At 44.4% G+C, this 24,849-nt stretch overlaps 1 protein-coding gene across 3 annotated transcripts in view; it reads left to right on the forward strand.

Moving 5' to 3' along the window:
- ADAM9 (ADAM metallopeptidase domain 9) overlaps positions 1-24,849 on the forward strand; it is a 52,305-nt gene that overhangs the window by 21,522 nt on the left and 5,934 nt on the right. For all 3 annotated transcript variants that reach the window (XM_065584709.1, XM_065584711.1, XM_065584710.1), the window contains 14 exons: positions 695-771; positions 1,707-1,896; positions 5,002-5,067; positions 5,608-5,679; positions 6,497-6,666; positions 7,980-8,061; positions 11,397-11,530; positions 13,598-13,769; positions 13,902-13,994; positions 14,280-14,475; positions 14,995-15,100; positions 15,887-16,070; positions 16,950-17,030; positions 23,325-23,430. In XM_065584709.1, the coding sequence (XP_065440781.1) occupies positions 695-771; positions 1,707-1,896; positions 5,002-5,067; positions 5,608-5,679; positions 6,497-6,666; positions 7,980-8,061; positions 11,397-11,530; positions 13,598-13,769; positions 13,902-13,994; positions 14,280-14,475; positions 14,995-15,100; positions 15,887-16,070; positions 16,950-17,030; positions 23,325-23,430 (1,729 nt within the window). The remainder of the gene's footprint in view (positions 1-694; positions 772-1,706; positions 1,897-5,001; positions 5,068-5,607; positions 5,680-6,496; positions 6,667-7,979; positions 8,062-11,396; positions 11,531-13,597; positions 13,770-13,901; positions 13,995-14,279; positions 14,476-14,994; positions 15,101-15,886; positions 16,071-16,949; positions 17,031-23,324; positions 23,431-24,849) is intronic.

The following is a 24,849-nucleotide window of genomic DNA, read 5'->3' on the forward strand; positions in this document are numbered from 1 at the left end:
CATGGAATATCAGGGACCTCAGATGGTCATCTAATCCAACCCCCTGCTCAAAGCAGGACCAATTCCCAACTAAATCCCCAAATGGCCCCCTCAAGGATTGAACTCACAACCCTGGGTTTAGCAGGCCAATGCTCAAACCACTGAGCTATCTCTCCCCTTCCCTTCCCTTCCCTTCCCTTCCTATTTCCCAGAGCCTCCCCATGCCAGGAAAACTCCAGGGGGTTGAAAATATTTACCGGAGCTCTGCTCCAGACAGCTCCAGCTGAATTTAAGCCCTACCTACACTGACAGGGGACTTGTACGTAGTGTTTACACTGAAGCGCTACAATGGTGCAGCTGCACCGCTGTAGTGTTTTAAGTGTAGATGTCCCTTAGACAATTCAGTAGTGCTGAATTGCTGGTCCTGTTGGGCTGTGAAATGGACCTGCAAGTACTAGGAGGCTGGCTTTCATTGTGTTTAATAATAATACAAGCGTCCTAGAGCATCTGGTATTTAGATTAACTCCACATGTTTACCTGTGTGGAGGATAAACACATGTGTGGCACCATCTCATGCACGTACTTCTTCAGGTTAGAGAATGAGATCTCATCCTAACGTTAGTGCAGCAAGGTGAACAATAGCAGCAGTTGTAGTCAGTTGCATTGTGTAAGTATAGAACTAATACATAATTAATTTCTTTATTTTTTCCCTTAGGAACACTGCCACTATCAGGGATATGTGGAGGGGATACCAGATTCTATTGTTGCTGTCAGCACTTGCTTTGGACTCAGGTAACAGAACTCTTCTTGTGTATGTAGTTATCACAACTATGCATTGTGATAATCCAATTCTCTGAAACAGAATCTTATTCTCTTGTTGACTTAATTAGTTTTGAGCCAAACTGTATTTCATCTGTTGGTGCTGGGCTGCATGAGAGTATTGTGTTTAATTAACACCATCATGTTTTTGCAGTCTTTTGTTGATACAAAACTAACAAATATTTTGATTAAAACAAAATTATTTGATTGGTGTGACTACCGTTTGTCCTCAAAACTTCCAATCCAGAATTCCTCCCCACCCCTCCAAAACAACTGACTTCACTGTTCAGCCATCAGTAAATCCAACAGAAATTGTTGCATCTGTAGTTCTTAGTATTTTTACAATCTTGTATAGAAAGTTAATTTAAATGATCATTTTTGTATTGTATGCAATTATTCCTTAGTGTTAGGGAGTTTTAAAATAAAATCTTGATTAGCAGTTTTACTGAGACTTGACACTTAAAGTATTTTATGATCAACTTTAATTTGAAAAATCTTTGACCTGAGGTAATTTCAGCACCTTTAGGATTTTCTTGATTTGTCTATTGACATTCACATCACTGTTTACTGCTTTGCTGTTGCAGAAATGTAAATAGCAACATTAACTGAACTGAAACATTTCTGTTTTCAGAGTCGATGATTAAGGCCTTGATACTGCAAACTCTTATGAATATGCTTAACATGGCACACGTGGATTGTTCCACTGAAGTCATGAGGCTGCTTGCATGCTTAAAGTTAAACACAGCGCACAAGTGTCTGCAGGAGTGGGGCCTAGATTTGTTCTATATTTCTTTCTGTAAGATGTTTGTTGTTCCCTCCCCCATCCTTCCCAAACGTCTTGATAACGGCAGCCTCTGGATTTAGTCTAGTAGTTACTTGGTGGTAATGCGTATTAATCCGATTGTTAGGGGACTGCTGCAAGTGGAAAATGTCACATATGGAATTGAGCCGATGGATTCCTCCTCTGGCCTCAAACACATTATATATCGAATGGAGGATGTGAAGAAGGAGCCCATGATGTGTGGAGTTAACAACACAGCCCCTGAAAGAGAACACACAGAGGATGAGCATCCTCCCAGCATGACTCAGTTGCTGCGAGTGAGTATTCTAGTGTCCTCTCTGCACTGCAATTTGGAATTGCTTTTATGACTGTTCAACTAATAAGATGGAAATGGTGTATGAGGTTTCTCTCAGAGCTTACCACAGTTAAGGATTCTGACTCAGGCATTTTTCTACCTGCTGTAAGAACTCCATAAGTCTATCATATTTGAACAAAATGGTTACAGTTTCCTCCAGGCTGTATTACCCTGTTTCCCCGAAAATAAGACATCCTCCGAAAATAAGGCCTACTTACAGTTTTGCCTCTCGTTGTAATATAAGGCATCCCCCCGATAATAAGACCTCCCCGATAATAAGGCAAAAAAATGTGTACCGTATTCTTCTTCATTGAAAAATAAGACATCCCCTGAAAATAAGACCTAGCGCATCTTTGGGAGCAAAAATTAATATAAGACACTGTCTTATTTTCGGGGAAACAGGGTAGTACAAACAAGGTTGCTGTAGGATAGATTGAGATGTGTTGACAGAGCTGCATGATGGGGGATGATGAGGGCAGGAATGCTGCTGTCAGGACTGAGGCTCATCAACAGAGTTCTGTGTCAGAAGCCAGGATGGCTGAAACTGGGACTGTAACACCATTCTCATAACCAGCAAAGTAACAAAGTTTGTTCGGGGTTTCTTGTTTCACTTAAAGTTTAAATTTGAACTAAAAAGATGGTAGCAATAAAATATGTGAAGCATGTGAAAAACATGTATGCTTATTCTCTTTACAGCATTTGTTAGCAACTACTGACAATTAATATTTATCACAGCTACTGCCATTTTCCCTACTTCATCTACAGAGAAGTATACATTGCCTTTCTAAAAAAACATGAATGGGAATAAAAAAAATCCCTTACTTTCAAAATTTAGCAGGACTTACTGGTTATGTGGCCAGTCTTTAGTCAAAAACATGTGCAGAGCAATTATTACTTCGCATGAGGTTTTTTATTTGTCTTTTGTCTTTTGGGTGTGTTCTGGATGTGCAGAAAGAATAGCAAACATGGCAGGCGACCAGCTTGGCTTAACAAAGAAATCTTTGGTGAGCTTAAAGACGAAAAGGAAGCTTACAAGAAGTGGAAACTTGGACAGATGACTAGGGAGGAGTATAAAAATATTGCTTGAGCATGCAGGGGTGTAATCAGGAAGGCCAAAGCACAGTTGGAGTTGGATCTAGCAAGGGATGTGAAGGCTAATAAGGGCTTCTACAGGTATGTTAGCAACAAGGAGGAGGTCAGGAAAAGTGTGGGACTCTTACTGAATGGAGGAGGCAACCTAGTGACCCATGATGTGGAAAAAGCTTGAAGTATTGAATGCTTTTTTTGCCTCGGTCTTCACATCTGCCAAGATCAGATCCCAGACTGCTGCACTGGGCAGCACAGTATGGGGAGGGGGTGAGCAGTCCTCCGTGGTGAAAGAACAGGTTAAGGACTATTTAGAAAAGCTGGACATGCACAAGTCCATGGGGCTGGAACTAATGCATCTGAGGATGCTGAGGGAGTAGGCTGAAGTGATTGCAGAGCCATTGGCCATTATCTTTGAAAACTCATGGCGATCGGGGGAGGTCCCGGATGATTGGAAAAAGGCTAATGTAGTGCCCATCTTTAAAAAAGGGAAGAAGGAGAATCTGGGGAACTACAGTCTCAGTCCCTGGAAAAATCATGGAGCAAGTCCTCAAGGAATCCATTTTGAAGCACTTAGAGGAGAGGAAGGTGATCAGGAACAGTCAACATGGATTCACCAAGGGCAAGTCATGCCTGACCAACCTGATTGCCTTCTATGATGAGATAACTGGCTCTGTGGATATGGGGAAAGCGGTGGATGTGATATATCTTGACTTTATCAAAGCTTTTGATATGGTCTCCCACAGTATTCTTGCCAGCAAGTTAAAAAAGTATAAATTGGATGAATGGACTATAAGGTGGATAGAAAGCTGGCTAGATCGGCAGGCTCAATGGGTAGGGATCAACAGCTCAATGTTAGTTGGCAGCCGGTATCAAGCGGAGTGCCCCAAGGGTTGGTCCTGGGGCCGGTTTTGTTCAACATTTTCATTAATGATCTGAATGATGGGGTGGATTACACCCTCAGCAGGTTCGTGGATGACACTAAGGTTGGGGGAGAGGTAGATACGCTAGAGGGTATGGATAGGGTCCAGAGTGACCTAGACAAATTGGATTGGGTCAAAAGAAATCTGATGAGGTTCACCAAGGACAAGTGCAGAGTCCTGCACTTAGGACAGAAGAGCCCCATGCTCTGCTATAGGCTGGGGACCGACTGGCTAAGCGGCAGTTCTGCAGAAAAGGACCTGGGGATTACAGTGGACGAGAAGCTGGATATGAGTCAGCAGTGTGCCCTTGTTGCCAAAAAGGCTAACGGCATTTTGGGCTGTATAAATAGGAGCATTGCCAGAAGATCGAGGGATGTGATCATTCCCCTTTATTCAGCATTGGTGAGGCCTCATCTGGAGTACTGTGTCCAGTTTTGGGCCCCACACTACAAGAAGGATGTGGAAAAATTGGAGAGAGTCCAGCGGAGGGCAACGAAAATGATTAGGGGACTGGAGCACGTGACTTATGAGGAGAGGCTGAGGGAACTGGGCTTATTTAGTCTGCAGAAGAGAAGAGTGAAGGGGGATTTGATAGCAGCCTTCAACTACTGGAACGGGGGTTCCAAAGAGGATGGAGGTGGCAGATGACAGAACAAGGAGCAATGGTCTCAAGTTTCAGTGGGGGAGGTCTAGGTTGGATATTAGGAAAAACTATTTCACTAGGCGGGTGGTGAAGCACTGGAATAGGTTACCTAGGAAGGTGGTGCAATCTCCATCCTTAGAGGTTTTTAAGGCCTGGCTTGACAAAGCCCTGGCTGGGATGATTTAATAGGGTTAGGTCCTGCTTTGAGCAAGGGATTGGACTAGATGACCTTCTGAGGTCTCTTCCAACCCTAATCTTCTATGATTCTATGATTACATTAGTAAAGCACTTGTTTTACTGAGTGTGAAATATGAGCATGGATTAGGATGAGCTCACTTTGTTTTTACAGATGAACTTGGTAAACTTGTAGTTAACTACAAAGAAAATGTTTTTTTTTTTCCCTTCCTGTTTGCAGAGGAAAAGAGCTATACTTCCCCAGACAAGATATGTGGAGCTGTTCATAGTTGTGGACAAAGAAAGGGTAGGATTATATATTGTTTTTTCCTTAGTTTTTTGCTTATGGTGGAGGGAGATGTAACTTAAACACCCTCACCCCAAATAATTATAAAACATTTTAAGGCAAAGTAATGTACCTTTCTGTATTAAAACATTCTTTCAGCCTCATTACTACAAATGGATTTATTAAAAGACAATACCAGACATAACCTAGACAATTCAAATATGTATAATGTTACTACCATTGCAAAATAGGATATACCGTAAAACGTCAGAGGGTCAGAGCTTTACATTCAAGGATTCTAATGGTCAAAGGAGAATATTTCCCTTCCTGTTCTGCCTCTCTTGAACAGATGATGATCTGACTGCATCTATAAAGGTGCTGCCTACTAGTTTGCTCTCTTCTAGTGCTTTTTTTTTTTTTGACAACAGTTCCAGGCTGTAACTTCCAAACATGAGACTTGGAGCCTGACAATAATACTTAAAAGATCTTATTCTTCCTCTTATGTCTTATAATCATGTCGATCACATCTTATTTCCACTAATAAACCTCTTTATCTTGCAGTATGAGCTGTTGGGTAGGAGTGAAGCTGCTGTGAGAGAAGAGATGGTGCATCTAGCAAATTACCTGGATAGTGTAAGTTAAAGCTATGCTGTGTCTAAATTGGCAATAATATTGAATGTTGTAGCCTTGCAACTTAAGTGTTTAATTTTATAAATTGACCACCTTGGTCTGTTATCTTGTCAGAATGCTGCTAAGCAGGGTCAGGACCTTGTCAGTAAGTGGATGAACAAGGGAAATCCAGTGTCCTATTGGAAGTGATGTTGATGATTCAGTGGGAAGCACTCCTCCTTTAGAATTACCGTTGAATCAACGACATCTCACCATGGAGCTAGCGGGAGCTGTAAGGTGGTGGTAGTATTTATTTACTTTGATTGAGGTGGATTCTCCATAACAGGAAATCTTGAAATCAAGATTGTTTGTTTTTATAAAAGATATTCTTGAGTTCAACCATCACTATTGGTTTTGAAGCAGGAATGAATTCAGGGAAATGTGGTGATCTGTATTATCCAGATGAGGTCAGACTATGATCACAGTTGTCTCTTCTGGCCTTACGAACTATGGATCTGTTGTGCTCTGTTTTAATTTGACTTTGGTTTGCTGGGGACACTATTGGTTTGTGATCAGGAGTCTTTCTATTTGTCTATCTTCAGTTTTTCTATAGCACCCTATCACTGTGGTATATAGGCACTAGTCCTTTAGCCCACTAAAATTTAATAGCAGGGCATATACGATTTGGAAAACTGACATCCTTATTACACAGGAAAACTGAAAAATTAGATTTTGGCAGTATGATTTATATATAATACTAAAAATGATTTATCCTTATGGCATGCTCATATCTGGCCATCCTCAGCTTCACTCTGCATTCCCCTTTTCTTTGCCTTTTCAGATGTACATTATGCTAAATATTCGTATCGTGCTGGTTGGCTTGGAGATCTGGAAGAACGAAAACTTGATTAGCACAGACGGAAGTGCCGGCGATGTGCTGGGGAACTTTGTACAGTGGCGAGAGAAGAATCTTGTCACGCGTCGACGACATGACAGTGCCCAGTTTGTTCTGTAAGTGCTGGGAAACTTTTTCCCTATCCAGAAATAATTTTAGGAAAGGGCTTTGCCAGGAGACTTTGCTTACTTGTATTAATTAGTAACTTCAAACATAAAGGATACATTCAATGAAGATTCCATGGTAACGGCTTTACTATGAGCAGTCAGAAACAATCTGCTGCACATGCTGTTTACTGAAGCATTGTGAACATTCAGCACCAACTTGTTTCATCTTTCAGAAGCTTCCTCTGCCACCCACTAGAAGACAAAGATCTGGTTCCTGACAAATGGGGATATCTCTAAAATTAGAACAATTTTTGGGTTGTTCCGAACATGATGCTGCTTAATTTCTCTTATTACAAAGCTCACAGCTGTGGGTGACTTCATAGAGAAGCCTTTGTCACATCATGTATTGGATAGACTTGTAGATCTAGGGCTTTTCCCTTGAAGACCATAACTATCACAGCTGTAGACTGTTGAATGTTATGATTTAATGGAGCATAAGCTGTTTCTGTAATCAATATCCAGAAGCTGGTTACATGATTTGAGCCTTTCTGTGTAGAATTAGCTTGTGTTTCTCCAGGTCACTAGCACATTTGCATTGTTGCACTATTAGCACCCACTTTCTTAAGCTGGAGTTTTTTTAATATTTGGAAGCGGCATTTGGGACATTCTTGTTACTAAAGTACTCTGTAGCATACTGTACTGAGATCACATGATGGGGGCTTGGTAACCTACAGTGTGTCAGAAGGCAGCTTGGCAGGTAGCTCCTTCCAGCAAATTTATTTCACACAAAAAAAGCTTGATATTATTGATAAAATTTGATATTAAGTCTTCACTATACTCTTGCGTGTTATGCAAGGTAAAACACTGTACATGCTGTAGTATTACACTCAGACTTTCTAGAAGAACACTGGAGAAACAAAATGTAAAGACTCAGAGGGGAAGCTGAGGAAAGGAAAGTTAATGGAGAATAACAAAGCAGCCACTACAATACAAACTTAAAGAAAAAAATAGGGTTGGTATATTACTTACGTTTTTATTTTGGAGTGGAGTGGGCATTGATTCTCTCTAAATTATATGGGCCCAGTTTTAAAAAACAAAGCATTGTCTAAATAAAAGCATGGTATTGATATGAGCCATACTTTCTTAGCACTGTACTTCCTGTTAGATAATTGAAAAGCAGAAGCAGTATTACTACTGCTTTTATGTGGCACAGAGAGATGCACTGAGCTCTTGCACAGCTGGTCATTGTATTATAGGCTGTCATGCCTCCAGCACAGTTATGTTGATTCTTCCTTAATTTTTTTCTTTCTAATGTGCTCTAGGAAGAAGGGGTTTGGTGGAACTGCAGGAATGGCCTATGTTGGAACAGTATGCTCCAAAAGCCATGCAGGAGGGATTAATGTGGTAGGATATCTTTAATACCCCTTTAAATAAAACTTTAATGTGAACTCTGTATCTTCAATATAAAAGGGAGACAGTATTAAGGATCTGACAACCTCTAGAAGCAAGAGAATTCTTAATCACTGCTGCTTTCTGCCTCCTTTAACTCTCCCCTTTGTGTATATACTGCAACTCAAAGTCCCAGATTAGGTCATGGTCTAAGACCCTAGGAGCTGTCAATGCCATTCCTCTGCAGGGAGCATTGAGTATCAGAGGCCTGGCTCTTTTCTGAGAGGCGCTGAGCCCCCATATCTCTTGTTGAAGTCAGTGTGAGCTATGGGTTGTTGTGATAATTGGATCTACACGTTTACCCTAATTGCGAGCTCAACTGTAAAAAGTGAAAGTTCAGAAAATGTCACAATAACTTGTACTAACAAATGCTGATGGGGAAAGGGTGCAAAAAAGAGAGAGACTGAATCAGTCAAAACAAAAAGGTATTTTGGTATAATTCAAGGACTGTGTTAAGATCATGTCTGGTAAACAAGAACAGTATGGGACCGGAAATCAATTCACCAAAATTGGTGTGTCGGAAACTAGACCGAATTGGCGGGGGTCTTAAAAAAAAAAAAAAAAAAAAAAAAAAAAGAGAGAGAGAGTGTGAGAGGCTGCTAGGGAAAGCTGGCTAGCACTGGGCTGGCTGACTGAAAGGCGAGAGAAGAGGAAGGATCGAGCTTTGCCATCATGGCTGCCAACTCCACTGTATCCTAGGGCCCCAGACCTTCTTTTTCCCAATCCTGAAAGATGTCCTGACCAGCCTGGGCCAGAAAGAAGTAGCCAGATGACTTGGCCACATCCATCAGCTCTGGCTGAATCCCCAGCACTGCCGGGGATGTGAGAGTTTGTCATTGACCCCTCCCCCCTGTGTGTTCTTTTCCTTCCCCACCTTATGCCTTCTTTTTTCTATCTCTTTCCTCTTTTGTTTAATAAGTCTGGCTTAGCTGGCCAAGGCTATATTTTGCAATACTGCTGTAAGCCTGTAACCAGAAAGAGGCAGCTAAAAGCAGTGCTGTAAACAAACCAATGCTGGTACAAGTTTGCCAGGTCTCAGAGTGTCTAATAAAACTGTGTGGTGGACCTATGTTTTTCCAGCTGTGAAGTTGCAAGTGAAAGACGACACCAAAGACAGAAACTGCATTTTCTATCTTTGCTGTTCTTTTCTCTCCCTTTGGGGGGTGAGGGGGTGGGGTGTGTGTGTGTGTCTTGTTTTGCCTTCTAGGAAACGGGACTGGACTTTAACAACAACAGCAACAATGACCGCTCCAGCCCATCTCAATTAACTTCTCTTTTCCCCCAAAAGGGACAGTTAGTTATTACCATTTTTCATACTATCTGAAAGACTTGTCAAACAAGGTTTTTTTTCCCCTCTTTCTAAAAACTTTACCCAGCTTAAGGGAAGATGAAAAAGGAATTATGTTAAAATAAATGTCTTATTTAAAACTTCACATTTCAAGTGCTTTAACTGTTTTTCCTTCCTTCCTTTAATAAAAAATTAAAAGGACTTGTGCCATGGTACTAAGCAGGCTGAGGTCTCTATATACCACACTCTGAACCTTGTTTAACGCTGTCCTGGTTTATGTTAACACCTTTCACTCTTTGGACCCATATATTTCATCTAAATTAATACAGCAGAGTGCTCCTCTAGAAATCTATCCCCAAGTCTGTGCATGACCTTTGGATTCACAAAGGGCACTGCCAAATCAGAGGGCAAGGATTTAGCTAGGCAACTATCCTGTTGCTTGAAACTGCAATGTAACTTCAATATCACTGTTGTGAAAATTAGAGATTCACAGCACTATGACTGTGAGAAACGAAAGCAATATAGAGATAGGGCTTTTCAGCCCCTCCACAAGCAGCGGCAGGAACAGATTTCAATAAGGAGTCAATTAACAGAACTCCTCATAGCTGCAGCAGCGTTCAGTTCCTCTCTTGTTCCTCATGCACTTAGTCTCTGTGATCAGGTAGTTTCTCTGCTAACGATCACAATTGACACTAAGTGACACCCTTAAGGTTTTTGTTGTGTGGATATGTGCCCAGTGGAAATTGAACTGGGATCTCCCAATTTATTTCAGTAGGCAACTAAATTAGCCAGAGTTGCCTTTCAAACTGTTGACTTGGAGCAGAGATTCTCAAACATTCCCATAATATGCCCCAGATCTAATAGAGTGAAGATGACTCCGCCCATCCATGATCACATGACCTCTCTGGGAATGGTGTATATGGAAAAGTAATAGTAAGTTATTCGACATAGATTAGCTTCTGTAATGTTGTGTAGCAGCTAGAAACAGAGAAGAGAGAGCACCGGGTGACAGACAAGAAGGTGCTCCACAAGCCACCAGTGATCCTGGACCAGAGCTGGAGGACCATTAAGCTAGGTCAGAGGTGGACAAACTACAGCCTGCAGGCCACATCCAGCCCGTGTGACCCTCCTGCCTGGCCCCCAAGCTCCTGGCCCAGGAGGCTAGCCCCCAGCCCCTCCCCTGCTGTTCCCCCTCCTGTGCAGCCTCAGCTCACTGCGCCGCCGGTGCAATGCTCTGGGCGGCAGGGCTGTGAGCTTTTACCAGGCCACGGCCTGACCTGGTGCTCTGTACTGCGCGGTGGCGTGGCTGGCTCCCGCCGGGCAGCACGGCTGCCTGTCCTGGTGCTCTGGACGGCTCGGCTGTAGCGCCACCCGCCACTCGTGCTCCAGGCAGCACGGTAAGGGGGCAGGGAGCAGTGGGGTTGGATAGAGGGCAGGGGAGTTCAGAGTGGTGGTCATGGGGGCGGGGTTGTGGATAGGGGTCGGGGCAGTCAGAGGGTAGGGAATAGGGGTGTTGAATGGGGGCAGGGGTCCCGGGGGGCAGTCAGGAAGGAGAGGAGGGGTTGGATGGGGCAGTGGGGGTTGGGCAGGGGGCCCGGGGGCGTTGGATGGGGCAGGAGTCCTGGGGGGGCCGTCGGGGGGGAGAAGCAGGAGGTGTCGGCTAGGGGGCGGGGCCGGGCCACGCCTGGCTGTTCAGGGAGGCACAGCCTCCCCTAACTGGCCCTCCATACAATTTTGGAAACTCGATGTGGCCCTCAGGCCAAAAAGTTTGCGCACCCCTGAGCTAGAGACACAAGGCTCTATAACCTATTACCAATCTACTGGTCAACTTTATACTCGTACAAGTTAGAAAGCAAAAACCATCTAGGTTACCCAACTCTGAAGATCACGTTAGTGCAGTGACTAAGCCTAGTACGAAGTTTCTGAAGGGACTGGGGAACATTGACTTCTTCCCAGAACAGACACTACAGTAATTCACTCTTTTTGTTTTGCTCTTGTGTAGTTTGGGCAAATCAGTGTGCAGATGTTTGCATCAATTATGGCTCATGAGCTGGGTCATAATCTGGGAATGAACCATGATGATGAAAGAGTTTGTCAATGTGGAGCAGAAAGCTGTATTATGAACTCTGGAGCATCGTAAGTAATTTTCCCTTTATGCCAGGTTGGAGGATATGTCCATAGATGATGATCAAAGATTTATAGGACACAGTTACTATTCAAAGCATTCTTATGAACAGTTAATTAATTTTCACAACATGCTTAGGAGGAAGGCAAATATTAGGGGTTATCGACACATGAAATGAATGCAGACTAAACTAGGTTGTCCACTTAAAGTGGACTAAGCTCACCTGTGTCTCCTGATGGCATTCTGCACCAAAACATTAAAAATTCTGCACACAGTATTTTAAAATTCTTCAAATTTTATTTGTCAAATAAATGTGGAGGCTCCAGCATGGCATTGGGGAGCACAGGCCACAGGTGCTGGTGGGAGATCACTGTGCAGCTCCCCTCCCCAGGACATGGACTTAACGGTGAGGCTGCACCCAACCCTGACACAGCGCAAAGACCAGGTGTTATAAACATATAGCTAAGGGTAGCATAAAATCCCTCCTTTACCTGTAAAGGGTTAAGAAGCTCAGATAATCTGGTTGGCACCTGACCAGAAGAACCAATGGGAAAAAAAGATACTTTCAAATCTGGGGAGGGAAAAAGGCTTTGTTTTGTGCTCTGTGGGTTTTCTCTCGGAAAACAAAGAAAAAGACTAAGCAAGTAATCCAGCTCCTACTAAAATAATACATCTAATATTACAAAAATAGTAAGTAATAGTAAGAAAATGCGTTTAAAGTATCTTTTGTTTTAGTTTGTAAATTTTCCCTGTGCTAAGAGGGACTTTTATCCCTATTTTTGTAACTTTAAAGTTGTGCCTAGAGGGAAAATCCTTTGTGTTTTAAATCTTTTTGTTACCCTGTAAAGTTATCTTCCATCCTGATTTTACAAAGGTGATTCTTTTTTCTTTTCTTTTTTTTTTTTAAGTAAACTTTTTTAAAAAAAACTAATTGTTTTTCAGTGGGTTCAGTGGGGTTGGGATCCAGGTGCAGCTGGTTGGGGCTCGGTAGGGTGGGGATCTGGGAGCGGGTGGCTCGTTGGGGTGGTCCAGGTGCAGGGGGAGTGGGGCTTGTCGGAGCGGGGGAGGTTCTGGGTGCGGGGTGTGTGTGTGAGACTCTGCGAGAGGGTCTGAGTATGAGGGGGGGCGGATATGGGGGCAGCTCCCTGTACAGTGATCCCTCCCCCTGCAGCTGAGGAGCGATGGGTGCAGGAAGCTTTATGAAGTGGGGGAGAAATTTGGGGGTGGGTCTGACACAGCCCCGGATGCCATGCAGGGGAAGAGGAAGTCCAGTTCTCCCCAGCCCAGCTGGGACTAGCAGCTGAGCCCAGTGCAGGGTAGGAGGCACCAGCTGGGTCCTTCCCTGTCCTGTTCCCAGCCCCACAGTGATCTGCCTCTCTGCCAGCTGCCCTGGGTACCCGAAACATACTGCTGAAAAGAGTCATATGACCGCTCTTCTGGCTTCCCTGTCAGAAAGTGATTTTTCTATGGGGAAGCAAAGAAATCTGCTTGGGACATAAATTCTGCGCATGTGCAGTGGCACAGAATTCGGCCAGGAGTAAAACTGCACAAAGGCACTTTTAGTGCAGAATAAGAAATGTCCACCTGTGGAGCTAGTGTGGAATAGCTATTGCACTTTAAATTCACAACCTAGCTTATTTCCATTAGCTTGCTATGTGGACAACCCTATATTATCCTAGTGTTTGGGAACTGAAAGGTTACATGACTTAACTCAGGAGTTCATGGCTCCCAGACCTTTGTTTAGATGACACCTATTCCCTTGTACTGTATTATTTTTCTGATTGTGACTCTGTTTGTTATTTTGTCATCAGGAGGTTATATCATTGAACTCATGGTACTATTTAAATATTTTATTAAGGGGTGGTCAATTTTCCTTTAAGTAAAGATTTTTGCTTTACGAATGTAGCAGAAAGATTTATATCTCATTCCACATTCAGAGGTATCTTACTAGTGTCCTTGTCTGTCTCTAGCTGTTGGCTCTATTTTTTGCTAGACTGACTCTTTATTGCACAGGAATGCTGGTCAAGAAGAACTCCTAAGTAGACATAGTGTAAAGAATGGCTAATACTCTGTTGCAGAGGGTCCAGAAATTTCAGCAGCTGCAGTGCAGAAGACTTTGAGAAGTTAACTCTGAACAAAGGTGGAAGCTGCCTGCTTAATGTTCCCAACCCTGATGAAACCTATAGCATCCCATTTTGTGGCAACAAGTTGGTGGATGCTGGGGAGGAGTGTGACTGTGGTTCACCAAAGGTTAGTAACTGGGACAGTTCACCAATGTTGCTCACATGATTCTATGTTAAATGCAGACTGCCTGCATTTCTGCAGGGGTCAGATATGATTCTTTATCATTCACTGAATTACTCTTACTGCTTTAATTTACAGGAATGCGAAAGTGATCCTTGCTGTGAATCAGATACTTGTAAACTCCGAGCAGGGGCTGAATGTGCGTATGGCGACTGCTGTAAAAAATGTCGGGTAAGAGATCCCAGGATGGTGTTGGAAGAATCTCATGTCTTAAAGCATTCTCCACTGACTCTGAGGAAAAAGGAATGCCGGGCTTGATTAGTGGATCCAGGAGGGAAATAGTCTCTGCTGAGCTGGGAAGGTTTTTGCATGTTTCCAGCACAAAAGGGTGACTTCAGCAAAGTGCATGTTCAGTTTGTTAGGCCGTTTTTTGATTTATTTTCAGAATGTATGTTGATGTATGGCTTTTTAGATCTTCGCTTGGGATTTTATTTTTCCTTTTTCCCGCCCTTCCAGTTTCTTCCAGGAGGCACTGTGTGCCGGGCAAGTACCAATGAATGTGATCTCCCAGAGTACTGCAATGGGACCTCCCATTTCTGTCAGCAAGACGTCACTGTTCAGAATGGGTACCCGTGCCAGAATGATGAAGCCTATTGTTACAATGGGGTTTGCCAGTACTACGATGCGCAGTGTCAGGCTATCTTCGGCTCAAGTAAGGATGATGATTGTAACGTTTCGGAGGGCCATGGCTAAAAGAGAGAAAACACCCAATTTGTTTAACGAATATGGATTTTAGGTTTTTTTTAGTCTATAAGAAAAGACCAGCCGGAATTGGCAAAGGATTTTAAATATTTCTGGTATTTATGACGAATTAAATTTTATTGTGCCATAAAATTCATTGTGGTGCTATGGATTCAAGGACTACTAATTTCCTTGCTATGATACACTCATGTTGTCAGATTCTATTTATAAGGCTAAATCTATTCATCAAGATTTAATGTCCAGCTAATAATAATTCTTTCTAAGTGACTGTATTTTCTCTCAGTACTGTTAGCTTGGAACCTATCTGGACCAACAGTTTTACCCCATTTGTGTATTTTGGTCAAACTTTCTGATTATTCATGCTGCAGATGCGACATGGTTTTTGGGGGCTAGAGAGAAGTATGTGCACAATGTGAGATGCTTCTCTAACTCTCTGTTAGCTGACCTAGTTCCCCCTCTGTCTTTGCAGGAGCAAAGGCTGCCCCTAACATTTGTTTTGCTGAAGTGAATTCCAAAGGTGACAGATTTGGCAACTGTGGTTACCATGGCCATGACTACAAAAAGTGTTCCAGCTGGTGAGTTTGGTTTAACGAAGAAGGGAATGCATAATAGGTATCATTCAGGAAGTCTCAAAAAATCCACGTTCAGATGCCTTAGAATTAGCCAGCTGTCAAATCTTTATACATAGCACAACTTGGCAATAGAGATTTGTCAGACACACACTGCCTCATAATCTACCTTCACTGATGCTGTGTGTGTCTTTCAAAAACCAAAATAAAGTAGCTTAGAAAAGTTCTTTTAAAGCCTTAAATTTTGAATCTGGGTTATTGGAGCTTAGGTTACAAATACATAAATGTACAAAAAATTTCAAATTACTTTATAACTCTATTATAATATTAGTCTTTATCTAAATGGGCATGAATTTTCAAACAATTTTTGCTGCAAAGTTTAATAAATTAATATATAAAAAGCGGCATCTTGGAAATAACGAACTTGCATTGTATTGTTCTTTTGCTACCCTAAGCACTATGAATAATGGTGTCATGTAGACATGCTCTTTTGCAGACTGTTTTTTTCCCTCATTAACTACATAGCGGTGCTGCAGGGGTGTATTTGCTTTTGTTTGCGGATCACAAACTTTTGCCAACAGCAGGCATAAATCCATGTCCTTGTGGTTTTAGACTGATGTACAGCTCACTCTTGTTCTGCTCTTCACTTCAGTGTGATGTTAGTATTTGGGAATGTATCTCATGTGATCTTTAATAATTGTCCATTAGGAAAGGAAGACCAGAAAGATCCTTTCCTCTACATGAATTAAACACCAGAACCATAACAGTTCTTAAATTATACTATTGTTGTAGGAATGCCATGTGTGGGAAGCTGCAGTGTGAGAATGTGAAAACCATGCCTGTTTTTGGGATTGAACCTGCAATTATTCAAACCCCCATCAGAAGCACTACATGTTGGGGTGTGGATTTCCAGCTAGGATCAGATGTTCCAGATCCTGGAATGGTGAATGAAGGCACAAAATGTAATACTGGAAAAGTAAGCAATAACAAATTAATAACTTTAAAATATTCCTAGGATAAAACCTAAATGAGTTGTTAGATGTGTGTATATCATCTGCAGCTCCTTGTTTACATGCATACACATACATATTAATTCACCTTCATGTTGGTGCATGCAACTAATGCCAAACTTAACAATTCATTACTTCCCCATCTCCTCCTTCCCCAACACTAACTGAGTAACACTCTCCCTGGAAATGGACTCTGTGAATAAATTCCTTTAAAGGGAAGTTCTTTTTAGAAGAAACAAAAGCAAGTGTTAAGTTCGGTTAAGACCCACGATCTCTGGAAATCGGTGATCAAGAAGAACTAGCTATACAAAAACTGCTTTTCAGGCAACGGGTGGAAATTCAGGTCTGCGTCCATACATTGTAATTATCAAGCTGTCTGAAAAGGAGACACAACTATTTCCTTCTACAGTTCAGCATAGGGGCTGCTCCGTACTCTTCCCCGGCAGTGGTATGGTACCTTGCTATTTGTACATTTGCACCATGGATGATTCTGATACTACTGCTCTGTATTAAGACCTTGTGGGAAGGATTTTAGATGAAAATGCAGCTCATTTGCAACAAACCTTATGAATTCCTTATTATAGCAAACAAGTTTATATCAGACTTAAAGCTTCCAGGGTGAGAGAAGAGTGTGCATTCTCCAAGTGGTGTGAGCTTGCTGTGCAGCACTAATTGAAGGTAGCGTGGAAGTAGTACAGGCAGCGAACTCATACACTGAGCAAGAGTCCAGGGTAAAACAGGGGTTGGAGAACGGGAAGGGAGGAAGTGTGGAGGTGGTAATATTTGTTGGTCCAAAACCATCTTATTTGGATTGGGGGTCATCTTGTTTCTTTTTACTTCCCTAGATCTGTAGGCACTTCCAGTGTGTAAGTGTCTCTGTTCTGAACTATGACTGCGATGTGGAGAAAAAATGCCATGGACATGGGGTAAGTCAGGCATAAAGGTGCCTTTCTATTCTGATCCAGCCTGGTCTGAATGTTCCCTGAAAGTCCTGCAGTATTTCTTGGGTATTTCTCATATTGGGCAATATAATTTTCTCGGGATGCTCTTCAATAAGAAAGCTCAGATTCATTGATTTTTAAGGTGTGAACAGACCACTATATCATCTAGTCTGACTTCGTTTTATGGAATTTCACTCACCTCTGTATCGAGCCCAGTAACTTGTGTTTAATAATTAGCTGTTTTAGTGCTACAAACCTTTCATTGATCACTACCTAAAGAATGTAACTAACAGGGGTGGGCAAACTATGGCCTGGGGGCCGCGTCCGGCCCTCCAGATGTTTTAATCCGTCCCTCAAGCTCCCGCCGGGGAGCAGGGTCTGGGGCTTGCCCTGCTCTGGCACTCCAGCCGGGGAGCGGAGTAAGGGGCTTGCCCCACTCTGCTGGCTCCCAGAAGCAGTGGCATGTCCCCCCTCTGGCTCCTGTGCATAGGGGCAGCCAAGAGGTTCCACACGCAGCCCCCGCCCCAAGCACCATCTCTGCAGCTTCCATTGGCCGGGAACCACGGCCAATGGGAGCTGCAGGGGCGGCACCTGCAGACAGGGCAGTGTGCAGAGCTTCCTGGCCGCACCTCCACATAGGAGCCAGAGGGGGGACAGGCTGCTGCTTCTGGGAGCTGCTTGTGGTAAGTGTCGCCCAGATCCTGCACCCTGGCCCCCTCCTGTGCCCCAAACAACTGCCCCAACCCTGATCCCCCTCCTGCCCTCCAAATCCATCAGTCCCAGCCTGGAGAACCCTCTTGCATCCCCAAACCCCTCATCCCCAGCCCCACCCCAGAGCCCGCACCCCCGCCCGCACAATCCACAATTTCGTGAGCATTCATGACCCGCCATACAATTTCCATACCCAGATGTGGCCCTCGGGCCAAAAAGTTTGCCCACTCCTGAACTAACAGAAAGCTGTTTAATGTAGAAACACTACTTTTTGTTTGAAAACCCTAAAGGGCGAGCTTTATTATGAGAAGTTGCTCTTCTGTGCGGTTAACATGAAAGTCACCTTGATGTTCCATCTTCACTGGTTATTAAATAATGTGAGCTGAACAGGTTTTAGAACAATGTTTTGTGTGGCTAGTATAACCCAAGCATTACTGTTTACAAAAATGTTTCTTTTAATACAACTGCTTATAGGCTGTGTAGTCCAGAAATGATTTTATTTAAACAGAGTTTATAAAACTCTGGCAAAACAGCATTTAAACAGGTTTAAACCCAGTCTGGCCAGCATAGTTTGATTACTATTGTGAATGGACACTGAAGGAAAATAATTAGCAAAATGTTAACAATGAGGGTAATTAACCATTGGAACAATTTCCTAAGGGATGTGATGGATTTTCCAGCACTTGAAAACTTTTAGAAAGATGCTGAATCTTGATTTTAAAAAATGCTCTAGCTCACCCATAAGTTATTGTGCTGGATCAGGAATTACTGGGTGAAATTCTCTGGCATATTTTATGTACAGGGTCAGACTAGGTGATCACGGTGGTGCCATTTGGCCTTAAAATATAGGAAAACCTCAGAGACTAACTATTACATCTTAGATACACACTTACTGAACAAAAATAAATCTATGTATAAAAATAAACATTATAACGAATTTTTTAAACAGTTTCTAGAAATGTCTGCCACTATCTCACTAGCTACATAACTATAACCCTCGTCGTGGAAGTGGAAGCAGAAGCTGCCTTTGTATTGATAAAGCATAGCACTTGCTGCTGAAAGTGCAGTTGTCTGGTTCAGAATAGGCATGAGAATGCAGAACCGATTGGAAAGCAGGGACTTTCACTGTTAGAAGAGTAGTTCTAGTACTCTGTGTTACTGTAACAGTGGCTAAAGCATCTGAAGGGCATGGATTTGGGGATTTTTAGTTCTTTTTAAATTAAACTCCTCTTCTTTTTCATACATTGCAACTGTTTCTGCATTCTCAGTCCTTCTCTATTTAATCAGATTCAAGATGGCGGCTTCCCAACTGACTCTTGCTTAAAGTTGTATTTAATCTTTGAGATTTAACAAATACAATATCCTATTATATTGCAGTTCACTTTAACAGTTTGGGAGTTTTGTTTCTCCATTTCCCCCCTTCATGGTTTTGTTTGTTTTTTATTTCTTCCTGTGCTGGACTAATAGAAACGTTGGCTTGTCAGCAAATAATGTCCCCATGCTTCACAAATGTATAGAAAACCCAACATGTGTTTATAACTTGGGCATTTATCTCACAGCCTTCCTTTGCTACAGTGTCATTTGCTGCTGGAATGATGGTCTTGGAGGGGTGGCTTAGAGGGAGTGGGGGCATTTCACAACCTACTGCTGCACCAAGGACAGCTCTCAGTCCAGTACAACTGCTCTCGTTTTAAGATCATATTGAGCAGGTTGTGAGGAAAGATTCTAGATGCTGTGTATAGAAACCAAGTACTAGCTCTTCTTCAAGTGATGGTCCCTATATGTGTATTCCACTGTGGGGCACACATGCACTTTGAGACCAGACACTTCATGCTAGTAGTGTGCATTGGTCATGCCTGTGCCTCCTCGTGCTCTGAACCAAGGGCATTAGGGGATGCCCTCCAATTCCTCTCTATGGCTCGTGGTCTGGGGCTGAACTCCTCAGAGTCTGCAGCTTCTCTAGCATTCCTGCTAAAATTTTAGCTTCCATTGTGTAAATAGTTCTTCCCCCCCCTTAGCTAGCTAGTTTTGATGTTTTAGTAGTTAGCTAGTGTTTTGGGGGTCTAAGGTTTTTTCTCCATCCTCATCACCCCCTTCCTAATCCTAACGTTTGGGGTTCTTAGCATGCCTAAAATCTCAGGCTTCAAATCTGGTGTGGCCTGCCTCTTGATCTTCCCAGTGAGTGATCTTCATGATTTCTGTGGATATTACTTTGGAGAATCCCCCTAATCCCAATATTTGCCATTCATTTCAAACCTGGCAATCCCGCAATTTTTGGCTTCATAGACAGTTAATGGAGCGGTTGATATGCTCCCAATCTGGTTGTCAGACCCCTGCTCTCGCTCCCCATTCGTCGACAGGAGTCACCTAGTAGTGCACCTCCTGGCCAGATACTTCCCAGCTCTGGACCATCAGATGCCAAGCCTAGAGATTCTAGGAAGAGATGGGAGGAGGGTAAGAAATAGTAAAGATCCCTTCCTAAAGCCTCTAATAAGAAGACCGCCCCCCCACTTCCCAGTTGTCGTCCCCCCACCTTCCAAATGGGTGAGATGCCGCACCCTCGTATTGGGTGTGTTAGGAACTCATGGGGACCATTGGTCCAATCTGTCGGTGCTAAAGATCGAGTTCTCCTAAACAGCCAGCTTCAGGAAGGGGTGGGACCATCGCCAACACTGGCAAGAGAGAGGAGGAGGGAGCGATTTGCTGGCTGCACCATTGGTTCCACATCAGAGCAGCAACAGAAATGTCCAGTAAACCTAGAAAAGTCCATTTTAGTTCCAGAACAAGGTACAGAATTGATCGGCGCAACTCTGAATTCGATTTCAGGCACAGCTTACTTACCTGAGGACAGATTCCACAACATGCAAAACCAGGGTTCCAGTACTATTCAGTTTAGTACTGCATCACTGGCCCTGAGTCCTAGAAAAAAAAATAAGCAGGACAGAGTGTGAGTGATTCTTGTGGCACCCTACTAGCTGAGGCAGTTTTGGTTCACCAGCATCCTCCAGATGCTAATGCTCCCATGCATAGGAATCCGATCGTTTCTGAACCTGCTAACACAGAACAGAGGCAGGACCAACCATCCCAACCGAGCATCCCTCTATCTAACAGCCTGGTATTTGGATGGATAACGAGCTTAACGAGAGTGTGTTCCAAGGAGGTACAATCCATCCTCAATAATAGCAGGAAACTCTATGAAATGATGCTATGCAGCTAAATCAGACGTGGGCAAACTATGGCCCGCGGGCCCGTCCTGCCCGGCCCCTGAGGTCCCGGCCGGGGAGCCTAGTCCCCGGCCCCTCCCCTGCTGTCTCCCTTCCCCGGCAGCCATGCCGCTGCGCGGGCTGCATGGGCTGCGCGGACTGCGCTCTGGCCCGCCGCTCCTGCTGGGCAGTGTGGGGAGTGCAGCTGGCTCTGGCCAGGTGTCGTGGCTGCGAGCTCCTGGTTGTGGTAAGGGGGCGGGGAGCCGGGGGGTTGGGTAAAGGAGCGGGAGGTTCTGGGGGCCAGTCAGGAAGGAGGGGGCAGTTGGATGGGGCAGAGGTTCTGGGGGGGCGGTCAGGGGATGGGGAACAGGGAGGGTTGGGAGTGGGAGTCCCGGGGGGCCTGTCAGGGGGCGGGAATGTGGATAGGGGTCAGGCGGGCAGTCAGGGGACAGGGAGCAGGGGGGTTTTGATAAGGGGGTGGGATCCCTGGGGACAGTTGTGGCAGGGGGTCCCGGGAAGGGGTGGGCAGGGGATGAGGAGCAGAGGGCGGTTGGATAGGGGGTGGGAATCCCCGGGGGCTGTAAAGGGGTGGGGGTGTCGATAGGGGTCGGGGCAGTCAGGGGACAAGGGAGCAGGGGGGTTGGATAGGGGGTGGGGGTCCCGGGAGGGGGCAATCAGGGGACAAGGAGCAGGGGGGATTGGATGGGTTGGAGGTTCTGAGGGGAGCAGTCAGGGGGCGGGAAGTGGGAGGGGCGGATGGGGGCGGGGGGCCAGGCTGTTTGGGGAGGCACAGCCTTCCCTACCCGGCCCTCCATACAGTTGCACAACCCCGATGTGGCCCTCGGTCCAAAAAGTTTGCCCACCCCTGAGCTAAATGGAGGAGATTTTCTGTGTGGTGTCAACTTCATTGCATACCTGAGGATTTGGACATCCCTGTCCTCTCAGAATTCCTTCTTTCCCTCAAAGACTCAGGCCTGTCTCTGTTCTGTGTGTGCATTTGGCTGTGTTTAACATGTTCTATCAGCCAGTGATAGCTATTCAATCTTTGCCCACCCTATGATCGTAAGCTTTCTGAAAGGCCTTACTGGAACCTATCCCCCGCACAGAAACCAAGGCCAGCTTGGGACCTCAACCTGGTTTTGTCAACACTCATGAATCCTCCCTGTGAACCACTGGCCCGTTTCTTTCTTCACCTGTCTGTGGTGGCCTTCCTGACAGTAATCACCACTGCCTGAAGAGTGGATGAGCTTGGGGCCTTTCTGGTGGGCTTTCCCTCTATGGTGTTCCACCGGGGGAAGGTCTCCTTGAGGTTACACCCCAAGTTCGTTCCAAAGGTTCCCTCTGAATTTCCCATTCACCAAGTCATAAATACAGCTTCCTGTCTTCTACCCAGAACCTCATGCCACCAGAGAAGACAGTAAGCTCCATTCTCTGGATCTCCGTCAAGCCTCAGCTTTCCACCTGCAAAGATTTCCAGAAATCTCCGAGACTTTGTTTCCATTGCTGAGCAAACAAAAGGAGAAGCAATATCCGCACAGACATTCCAAATCCATTTCTGGTTGCATGTGCCTTTCCAGTGATCTTGCAGGGACTTTCTCCTCACAGCCTGAGGGCTCACTTGACCAGAGCCCTGGCTGCTTCCGTGGCTTCTCTTCAGGGTGCTCCACTCCTGGAGATCTGTAGAGTGGCAGTATGGGGCTCTTCACACCTTTACTAGACATTACACCTTGATACAAGCCTCTTCTGCAGACTCCTCCTTCATTATAATGGTCCTGCAGTTGATGGTGCATTCCTTTCACTGTCCTCTTCACTGAATATTGCTTGGGAGACACCTACAGTGGAATATCTACAGAGACCATCATGTGAAGAAGAAAGGTTACTAACATTACTGTAACTGGAGTTCTTTGATGTATGGTCCATGTGGATATTTCACTACCTGCCATCCTTCCCCTCTGCTTCGGATCCTTTCCTAGAGCGATTTGCATTAGAGAAGGAACTGGAGTGGTGGTCGGTCCGTGCCTCCTCTTACACTCTTGGTTTGAAGCACAAAGCAGCACAGGGTGCAGGTGCAGACCAATGAACACTGCTACCAAGAATTTTTCCAGTCCCCGGCCCATGAAGCCCATGTGGACCTCACTGTGCAATACACATAGGTACCATGCATCTCAAAAAACTCCAGTAACAGCAAGGTAAGTACCCTTTCTTTTGGAACGTTCTGTTTCAGGAGTTGGGCTGTAGACTTTGAAAACACCTTGCAGCATTTCTCTTTCTCCCCCTGCCAGTTGGTGGATCAGTCTTATGTGGAGCTACAGTCGCAATGGCAGTAATGTGTGGGTTTTTTTGTTTTGTTTTTTTTAATTTAAAGGTGTGCAATAACAACAAGAACTGTCACTGTGACTCAGGTTGGGCCCCTCCCTACTGTGATACGAAAGGACACGGAGGAAGCATAGAAAGTGGACCTCCTTATAATGGCAAGTAGTGACGAGACGACTTCAGGGCAGTTTGCCCTTCTTGCTGTTGGTGCTATTTGGACAGAGTGTGCAAATACAGTGCCTAGTTGTCTGGCTGTCCTGGGAAATGAGACTGGCTGAAGTGCTGGTGGTTGAAACTGCAGTGAGTTTTCTTTCGAGCACAAGAGCTTAGGCTTTGAGTCTTGTAGTGCTGGAGACTTCTGTCCTCTAGAATGTTGGAAATCTTGCAATTCCAGCTGTTTTTAATGACTTCTGTCATCCTGGGCCAAAATCTTTCAAGAGTAGTTGTGTCCAAACTGGAAATGGGCACCCATTCCAGTTTTGAATCCAACCTAGAACTAAAATTTGTAAGGAGGGGCAGATTTGAATCTGTCAATTCCAATCTATACATTCAAAATGTGAAGGCCTGTTTCTAGAAATAATGGCAGATTCAAATAGCTGTTTTATGTACATGATTGCATGCACAGTCTGAGTAAACACCCATAATACTTGCGGGGGGGGGGAGTGGGGGGGTTTAGTGTTCTTTTTCCTGCTGGCATATACACCTGCAGTGTAAATGTGTGACTTATGCCTCGTGAAGGGGGGTTAGGGTACCATGCACAGCATACTACTACATTACCATTTAACTAGCATTTATTATCTGTGTGCAGACTGTGCTTTGTGTTGCACTAAACGCAAATATAACGCAGTCCCTGCCTCAAAGATCTTATGGTCAGTTTAGTATGTTTTTTGGTTATTTGTTTTGTGAAATATCTCTCCTGGAGGTTTTAGACAGACATGGGTTAGTGTCTGGAGCCTAGCAGAAAAAGTATGTCTTTAGGAGGGACATGGATGATGAGAGAGTGGTAGTCTAGTGCACTGGGGTTGGGAGGGCATTCCATGTGTAAAAGAGACTATTGGAAAAGGAACTGAAGGGAGTTGTGAAGCTTGCATGGCTGGGCAAGGGGGATGCGGTAGGAAACAGGATCCAAGTTGTAGCCTGGGGCAGACTGGTGCAATACCTTCAAGGCAAGGAAAGACCTGATATGGTAAGCAATGGGGAGCCAGCAGAGACAGAGATGAGGAGTGACATGGTTTGCAATAGGTCAGGAGGATAATGTTGACTGCTCTCTTGGATGGAGTAATAGGAGCCTAGGGGGAAGCCAGTTGTAGTTACTGAGTTGAAAAATCACTCTCTAGAGTATGGAAAAGTGTCTGAACTATCAGGAGAGAAAGGAAGGGGCATAAAGGCTCCGTGTGGAGGGATGGACTAGTGACGTCCTTGAGATCCCTTTGAGCCCCACATTTCTATGATTCTATTACTTTTCATACACTATGTTGTGGAGAAAGATGCCACAAGCCTTGGGGACAGCCTGGATGAATGGAGAACGGGAGAATGACTCTAAGGTTGTGAACCTGAGCTAAGGGAGGATAGTGGTC

The sequence above is a fragment of the Chrysemys picta genome, chromosome 2, assembly GCF_011386835.1.
Source record: "Chrysemys picta bellii isolate R12L10 chromosome 2, ASM1138683v2, whole genome shotgun sequence".
Lineage (NCBI taxonomy): Eukaryota > Metazoa > Chordata > Testudines > Emydidae > Chrysemys > Chrysemys picta.